The sequence below is a fragment of the Phoenix dactylifera genome, chromosome 14 (genome assembly GCF_009389715.1).
Source record: "Phoenix dactylifera cultivar Barhee BC4 chromosome 14, palm_55x_up_171113_PBpolish2nd_filt_p, whole genome shotgun sequence".
Classification (NCBI taxonomy): Eukaryota; Viridiplantae; Streptophyta; class Magnoliopsida; order Arecales; family Arecaceae; genus Phoenix; species Phoenix dactylifera.
In genome coordinates this window covers 8,637,246-8,646,641 of record NC_052405.1, presented here as the reverse complement: position 1 = coordinate 8,646,641, position 9,396 = coordinate 8,637,246, and the positions used below count along the sequence as shown (strand labels likewise).

The window sequence follows — 9,396 nt, the reverse complement described above, 5'->3', positions numbered from 1 at the left end:
CGATCGATGCCAGAGCAAAATCCAACCAAATCCCTCACGAATCCCCCTCGACGAATTTAACGAACCCGGCCTAGAGCTCGACGTCATCGAGATTCCGCTCGTCCATGGGGAGGTGGCCAGAAATCTTGCCGCAATCGCCGGAGGGAGACGAGAAGGGGCCGCCCGAGAGTGTCTGAGAGCTCGGCGATGGAATCGGGATTGGAAGTCTGAAGAGATTGGGATTTTCATCAAGGTCTAAACAACTAAAATACAATATATACTTTGCCATGGGGTTTTGTGCAAAACTTATCTATGGTGCTATGCTGGTCCCCTGGGATGTGAATTAGAGGAAGAATAGGTGGAACCCAGGAGACCAGATATCATTTCCCCACAAATGGGGGAGAGAAAAGGCAATGAGACCCATGGAATTTAAAAGAAGCATCATCATGCAACTATTGCTCCTCTTCATGATAGGAGCCACTGTAAGAAGCGGTAAAAGCCAGCATCTCTGTTAAAACCTTGAGCAGCCCAAAATTAAGTTTCAGCAGAATGGCCTATGGCTGAAATATATATATCACAAAAATGTTTCATGGTGCTAGGAACATATCCAAGTGCTTTTAGGATCAATCAAGTACTCTGCAGTCGATGTGAGCTTAGTTCATAACTTACAATAACAATATCGATATCTGGCAATGATCCATGGCAGTACTTTAAGCCTAATCCAGTATACATACATCCAGTGTTATATTTTATGCAACAGGACTACAAGACTTATGAGAAAACAGGGAAAAGAAAAGGAAAGCTAAGCCGGATGTAAGACCAAGAGAGCTCCATGGAGCACCAGCACTGATGGATACCTTGCTGGAAAATGCTCATATCAACTGCTCTTCTCCATGCGCCCACCAAACAAAGAAGTGAAAGAACTCTCTACTCAATGCCGTTACCTTGTGCTTTCTGTATAAAACCTTTTATGTCAAAGGCATCAGCAGTGGCCTTTGTGATGGCACCCTGAACACAAAGAAGAATAACATGTAAACACCATACAATTTTTGATTCTAGCAATGAGCTGTAATGAACTTTTGTTGCAACCAGAGGAATAAATAGAAAACAACAAAAACAGACCTCATAACAAAATCCACAAATATATGGACTACATGCTCCATCAGCACGGTTCCATTCACAGGCTAATCTTTTTCGATGCCAATTTGTCCAATTGGCAGAAAATCCATCAACCTCAGAATGTGGTTGAACCTTTCTGGATATGAGCCAAAAAAGAAGAAAGAACCCAAAACTATCTGGATTTCCTTCCCTTGCAAAGGAAAGAAACCTCGCAGCTCCAGATGCGCATCTCTTTAAACTCGTGAAACTCGCAGGAAGTCTTATCGAAATGCTACTACTTATTCAGCACAATTGAAATACCATTTAACAATAATAATTGAGAGATTTTGGTGTGTAGTACAAACCTTTTCTGTTATTATAGCTGTTATCAGATTAGCCGGGGTAACATCAAATGCTGGGTTCCAGACAGCGATCCCAGATGCAGCTACTTGCTTTCCAAGACCTCCATCAGAACACAACAACTCTTTTGGCGATCTTTCCTCTATAACAATTTGTCGCCCAGACGAAAGTGAAAGATCAATAGAAGTTATAGGTGCTGCCACATAAAATGGTATCCCATGGTATGATGCAGAAACAGCAAGGCTGTATGTTCCAATTTTGTTGGCAGTATCACCTATAGAGTAAAGTAAGCACAAAGTAACATTAAAATTTGAATTAGTTCCAAACTATATCACTTTTTAATTCTTATGTTGGTTCTTGGCAGTTACCATTTGCAGCAATACGATCAGCCCCCACAATGACTGCATTAACACGGCCAGCTTTCATCAGTGCAGCAGCAGCAGAATCTGTTATCAATGTTGCAGGTATCTTATCGTGAACTAGTTCAAAGGCTGTGAGCCTCGATCCCTGAAAATCGGTGAACCATATAAACGCTGATGTAGGTAAATCAAGATAATAATGTGGACACTCTTTAATATATATCCAGTCAACGGAAATAGTTTGAGCAACTTAAATATCTATGGTAGGATCTTAAAATGAATCACAGAGATTTCAGAATAAGTAAGGAAAAACAGCAGCGAGTTTACTACAAAAGTTCCAGTAAAAATGGTCCAGCAAATTTGAGGGGAAAATGGTAAAAACCAAATAATTTGGAGGATTGAACTATTGCCTGGTTAAACGGCCGTGTTTCAGTGCAGAAGGCTGCTTCTAAAGATCCTCCAGCATGGAGGGCACGGATGACACCCAAGGCAGTTCCATATCCAGCAGTTGCAAGACTGTCAACAGGAAAAGATATAGCAAGGCCATAAGTGAAAACCTCTCTAGGCTATTTTTTATGAAAAACTAAAAGAAACCAGAAGACTGGTAAACTTGACAAACCTGCCAGTGTTACAATGAGTCAAAACAGACAGCTTTCCTGAGTCTTTTAGCTGGCATGGAAGAAAGCTAGCTCCATGAAAGCCAATTGCTTTGTTATCGGCAACATCATCCGTAAGCATGGTTTCAGCAGCATCAATATATGACTGATGGGAGAATTAAAAAAATACAGCACCAATAGATAAAGGGGGAGCTATCATATTAGTGGTGCAAGTTTTTGGAAACGAGTAAGAAAGATGAGCATACACAATCAGCAAAATAAACAAACCATAAGCATACACAATCAGCAAAACAAACAAACCATAAGCATACACAATCAGCAAAAGAAACAAACCATAAACACAAGAAGTTTGAAGAGTCAGTTTTGTTAATATGGTTAATAAGAGATTTCAGGTGCTAATCTTAAGGAACAAAGAAGCGGCAAAATGAATGGTTTATAGTAGGATACTGGTTTTGGCAGCAAGAAGAGTCCAGATTATGAGGGGTTGTGTTTTCTGGGTAACCAGGCTATGTGTACCGCGAAGCGAATAGTGCAGCAGACTGGGTTGCCTCATTTGTGGCAGAGTACTCTATAGGGGTTCTTTGGACCAACTCTATTCCGACCGTGTTGAGCGACATTTTATTTTCTGACTTTATGGGATGTATTCATACAAGGCATGTACAAACCGTCCGATTTGCCGAGAGAGAGAGAGAGAGAGAGAGAGTCCAGATTATGAATTTGTCTTGGGGGTACTTTCTAGAACCTACTGTGGCAAGTTATTAGATAATAGTGAAAAATTACAGTAGTGGTTGATTTACTCAGAAAAGCTCATAAGTGAAACACTAGTATGATAGGATATGATATAAAAGGCACCTGCAAAGAGCAGAACATTTCACTCCCAAGGGAGAAAATCTAAGCAGAGCAGCAGCAATTGATGTGCTTCATAGATCTAGGCATTGTCCTCTGAAAAGCATTTACATTATCTCTAGTGGCATATGTGAAAACCCTGATAAGCAAGAGTGAGCCTTACAATAGGCTTTGAGTTTTCAGTCTAAGGAGATCGTCTAAAAGAAGTTCACGACCTCAGGAAGATTTTTTGTCCGTGATGTACCATGTTTTAAATCCTTTAACATTTTAACCTCTTCCATGAAAGGGTGGTTTCAGCTCACCACATCAAAGTAAAGAACTATCGGCATGCGCTCCATGTGCGCAAGCAAATGAACTAGAAGTCTAGAACTGAATTCCCTCAATCATTCATCTAGCATTTCATATGGTTTCCTACAACCACGCCATGCAGACTCTAGAGGGCATTAAGAATGGACCATGTACCAAAAGGGTTGTAAAAGAACATTAAAACAATGCATAATGGGACAAGGACAAATGCAACAACAAACTGCATTGACTGATCAGTTTTCTAATTAAGTCGACCACAAATAAATGTTGATCCAAACTCTAAAGCCCTTTATTTTATTCTATACTCTAATAAGTCAGCTTCGAACTACAAAAAATAACAGAGAAGTTATCCAAATGTCGGTCAACAAGACTGTAGACTCTGTTTACAAAAGAAAAAAGGTCAAGCACAGCTGTAGCATGGAATCACAAATATGGTGCCTCACAGATAGAACCCATATAACCCACCTGAAAAACAGTTTTGGCCTCAGTAGCAGTCTTGGCAGTCTTTAACACAATATTTTGAAGTTTTGTTGAAGCATCTGATAGATTTACAGCAGTTGGTCGGCTGCCAAAAAATGAGCCTGGATTAGGTGCTGATGGGGAATTTTGCTACTAAGAGAACTAAAACAAAATGTAACCATGGAACCATAGTTCACAACAATGATGGTCAACTTATCAATATTCATAAGAACATTCACACTACCAACTTGGATAACAATACCTAGAAACAAGGTACTCCAATTTCTTGACAAGGAAAGAAGCTGCATCCCCTGATGTCCCAGTGAAATCAAGGTTAAACACTTCTACAGCTAAGGAGAGGGCTGCTGCTATCGCAATTGCAGGTGCACCACGGACAACCATATCCCTCACTGCATTCCTAAAAGATTGAAAAATAAAAAAATTAAGATAATAAATGGAATTTGCTAAAAAAAGATGGTAAATGGAAAGCAGAATAAAGAGGTTACAGCACATGAGTTAGAGTGGCAATCTGAATTGAATTGTAAAACAAAACACTCCAAAGAAATATACTTAAGAAAGAAAGGTTACAGCTTAACAACAGAACCTTAAGTCCCGTCGAGTAGAATCTGAAGCACACTCTTTTCTCTGAGACTAATCACTGCTTGTAAAGCTTGCAAAACAATAATATAGTGTTTGGCTCAATTCAAAATCTGAATCTCACATGGTAAAGATATATACATTTAGCAGATCTATTCAGCATAAGATGCATCTATGTGTTTCTTTGAGAAGTTGAACATCCTACAGTTCATAGGGTCTGGAAAATCCCAATTAGCTGCTTATACAAGGCCAACTCATTTGCCCCAACAATTCAGCATGTCCAAAAACTAATAAATTTTAAAAACTTGTTTTGTTTGGTTGAAAAGTTCTCAATAGTAAACAGCTTGTTCTCGCCTTATAGTTACCCACCAGGGGAAAAAGAATCACCTTTTACTTTTATATGACTATTTACCTGAATCAGGCTCTCAAACTTACAGTCTTTGTGCACAAAACACGATTTTGTGAATATCCTGCTTAGGCAATTACTACTGAACGAGCCACACGGTTGAATGCTTTACAGCAACAACCAAAAAAAAAAAGCGTTGCTTAGGTCCACAAAAATAATTTTCTCAATGTGACATAGCCAAAACATAGCTGTGCGAAGAAACGGTAAATCCATAAACCTCAAGGGAAATTATGATTTGGTGGACCCTCTGATCATCAGTGGACCCAAGTCTAACATATATGCTTGCTGCCATAGTTAACCACCATAAGATTCTTCTCCAAAAAATGGCATAATAAAGAAGTCATTAACCAACTGGTCAATTCCGTGACTGTGGGTCCGTTGATCCTTTTTTATCCTCCAAAAAGGGTACTTTTTTCCACTTTTCTTGTAAGTCTTTATAAAACGCCTGAAGCTTTAGTTGAAACAAATTTCTGACTCTGATTTGGCCGCTCTTTCACTAGGAAAAAAAAATCTCAAAGCAACCTCAATGCTAGAATATGAGCTAAGATACCACTCTTAAAGTTTCGATTTTGATTGGAAACTTAAATCCATAAAAGAACCAATTTTCGTAGAACCTGTAAGCGTTTAAAACAGGAAAGCTAAAGAGAACACTATTAACTCAAAGTGAGGCCGGCAAAGATGCAATTTTGATTGAAAACGTAAATCCATCAACACAACCAGTTTCTCTAAAATCTAAAATTATCCAAAACAAGAACTATATAGCACTTTTATCAAACCAAACACTCTCAAGACTCCACAATAAGGAAAGATTAAACTTACCATCCATCGGTGGCATCCCGGACATCCAAGTACACGGTTTCTATAGGGAGCCTTCTCTACAAACAACACCAAATCCAACCATTTAGATTAAGAGAAAAAGGTCTTTCGGATGCTTAAAGCTTCCAATTTGTATCAATTAAGCAAGAAACAAAGAAAAGAAGTATCCGGAGAAGGAAATGGGATTGGGACTGGAGAGAACAAGAGGACCTGGTCGAGGAGGCGAAGGGATCCGCGCTCGTAGCAGATGGACTGCAAAGAATCGCTCTTGCCATTGGATTCGACCGCCATCCGAACGCCAAATTCTAATGCTAAGCGGAAGCAGCGAGAAATGGAAGAGAGCCGTAGAGGCCCGGCTTCTATTATCGAAGAGAGAGAGAGATGAGAACAACAAAAGGGGGCGGTCGTGGGCCCCAAGAAGCGGCGTGAAATTGGAGGCGCTGATTAAAAAAACTCTGACTCCCACCCCCCCGGGGGGCAACGAACCTGACCCAATTATGGTCCCAAATTCACGTGACGATTGGATTCCGTGCAGAGAAAAGTTCGAATAACATATTAAATAAAAGTTTAGCTTATAGAATAATAAAGGAGAGTAGTGCCTTCGTCTAATCATTTTTTCTTAAAAAATAATTTAGCTTATAGAATGAGATACGTACAATCTTTGGTGCGGGAAATTATAAATGATACTGTATTTAGGTGGATCCTAACGTGTCAACTTGGTTTCCAATGACCTGGATTTGAATCCAATAAATGATATAGAGATCTCATATATTATTGCCTTTTCACGATATGCTATGCACTTGGTGGAATATTATTGTCGGCCGTTAGGAGCATGGTTGGGGTGCGACGTCACGCATGTGAATCCTAGACAACTATATGTCTCCATAGGTTTGTTTAGAGATGCTGCTTGAGATGGTCAGGCATAAAAATTTTCATATAGTGCTAATAGATGGTAGATTGGTGCACTACCGATGGATTTACATATACGGGATGATACAATATGGTTATAAAATCTTTTGATAGAAAAAATTGTTGAGTTTTGGAGACATATAGTTACAATAATACTAATAATAGCAATAATAGTAATAATATTAATAATAGTAATAATACTAATAGTACTAATAATAGTAATAATACTAATAATAGCAATAATACTAATAATAGCAATAATAGTAATAATACTAATAGTACTAATAATATTAATAATACTAATAATAGTAATATAGTAATAATACTAATAATAGCAATAATAGTAATAATACTAATAGTACTAATAATAGTAATAATACTAATAATAGCAATAATACTAATAATAGCAATAATAGTAATAATAGTAATCATATTAATAATACTAATAGTACTAATAATAGTAATAATACTAATAATAGTAATAATGCTAATAATAGCAATAATACTAATAATAGTAATATAGTAATAATACTAATAATAGCAATAGTACTAATAATACTAATAGTACTAATAATAGTAATAATACTAATAATAGTAATAATACTAATAATAGTAATATTGTAATAATTGCAATAATAGCAATAATACTAATAATACTAATAGTACTAATAATAGTAATAATACTAATAATAATTGTTGCTGGTGGTCCAAACCGAGAACGATTGACACGACGGTGTGAACGAGGTTCCGCCTGAGTTGTCTTGGTTGGTGCTGGTTGCGCTCCACCTTCCGCCAAGGAACCTGCAAACAAGCCTTGCACCACCACCAGGGTGGTGATGGCCCTCCGACGGTCAAGTCAGAGGAGATTGGAGGAGGAGAGATGATAATCACAAGTGGGAGAGAGTGCTCTGGGAGGTATTGCTTACCCCCCCTTCTCCCCCCAGCCGCATATATACCTGGCTGGGAGGTCTCTCAGGGGGGTTTGTCGTCGTGGGGCACGATAGAATGGCCACTGACATGGCCGTTACGGGGCGTCGTGGAGCAGCGCCGGGTACGGTCATGGCAGGGCGTAGTGGAGCTCCGCTTTGTACGGTCGATACAGGAGATCGTGGGCAGCATCGGGTACAGCCGTTGCAGGGAGTAGTGGAGCAGGAGGCCGCGGCGTGCCTCTGGAGAATAGCCTGTCGTTATCAAAAGATCTCCGACTCGGGGTCGGAATGCTGGATCATAGGGCAGCCGACCCGGGGTCGGGCTGCGAAGCCGGGGAGGTCCGACTCGGGGTCGGAGTGCTGGATCATAGGGCAGCCGACCCGGGGTCGGGCTGCGGAGCCGAGGAGGTCCGACTCGGGGTCGGAGTGCTGGATCATAGGGCAGCTGTAGCTTTCCTGGATACGCGTGCCGATCACGTGGGGCATGGCGGCTCAATTCCCCCATAACAGTAGCCCCCCACTTCCGAGCCTGGAACCAGAAGGGGAACAGGTGAAGGGAGTGATGTTTCGAGATTGCCGCCATCCTTCAGAGAGGCGCGCGCGCTTCAAGCTTCCCGCCTTCTTTATGGCGTATGGCGGTTGCTGCTGACCTGGCAACCTGAGGATTTCGGCGGACATCCTTCCTTAATGGTGTCGATTCGCCTTTGGGGTGCGAGCGACCCTTCGGCGGCCAGGCGTCTTCTGGCGTCATCGAGGTGTCACTTGCCCTTTCGCCTATTTAATCGGGGGCCCTCCCCCGTCCGTCTTCTTCTTTACGGACATTTTCGAGTTTCTCCTTTGCGCTACCATTGTTGCCGCCGAAACGTTCGCTTGCTTTTCCTTTGACGCTCTCGGAGCCGTTCTTCCTCCTCTTCAAGTGAGTTTCCCACTCTTCTACTTTGAGCTCTTCATACTTTTTCTTTTTGTACTAGTGCACCCCAGTCGTTCCGGCCTTTCCCTCCTTCTTGACCCCGTCCTGACCGTAGATTGGCCATTAGGGATGGGCGAAGTGGGAGCAGATAGCATCAAGTCAAAACTGGTCGCCGAGGACTTAGACGGATTTGTGGCTCGGTACCACCTTCCCGAGGCCTGCAATGTCACGCTCCCAGGGCCTGAGGAGAGGATGTCTCATCCTCCCCGAGGGAAGATCGCCATCAATGAGGGCATCCTCCAAGCCGGGTTCCGCTTTCCCCCTTCAGACCTAGTCTTACAGGTGCTCCGGGGTTTAGGAATGGCACCGATGCAACTGGTGCCGAACTCGTGGCGTGCTCTGACGGTCTTCCAGGTTCTCTGTCGCTTGCATGCGATTTCCGCCACCTTGAACGTTTTCTGGGAGCTCTACGGCCTGAGCGGCCACCCCCAGGACAAAGGGTGGTGGTGCTTCGCAGCGCGGCGAGGGTGCGGCCTTGTCAAGGAGGGTCCTACCTCCATTCACCACTGGAAGGAGCGCTTCTTTTTCGTTGATGCAGACCCCTCCTGGGAAATCAGGGCAATCTGGGGGACGCCGGTGAAGTCCCCAATTGGCCTGTCGAAGTTGTCGAGGGAGGAATCCGAGGGCGTCGCCGCCTTGAAGGGGTTGGTCGCCGAGGGCCAGCTTCCCCCGGTGGGCCGCCTCATTTCTGAGGATACCTTGGTGAACGTCGGTTTGAGCTCGGTCCCCACCGACCGTGAGTCCG

At 42.1% G+C, this 9,396-nt stretch overlaps 1 protein-coding gene across 1 annotated transcript; it reads right to left on the bottom strand.

Moving 5' to 3' along the window:
- Positions 1-518: 518 nt before the first annotated feature.
- On the bottom strand, positions 519-6,218 carry LOC103704832 (methylthioribose-1-phosphate isomerase). Its single transcript, XM_008788294.4, has 9 exons — positions 6,054-6,218; positions 5,847-5,902; positions 4,287-4,442; positions 4,031-4,130; positions 2,416-2,558; positions 2,207-2,312; positions 1,806-1,944; positions 1,443-1,711; positions 519-987 (listed from the first exon to the last, which is right to left on the bottom strand). The coding sequence occupies exons 1-9, from the start codon at positions 6,132-6,134 to the stop codon at positions 907-909; spliced, it is 1,131 nt and encodes a 376-aa protein (XP_008786516.1). The 5' UTR covers positions 6,135-6,218; the 3' UTR covers positions 519-906.
- Between the last annotated feature and the right edge of the window lie 3,178 nt (positions 6,219-9,396).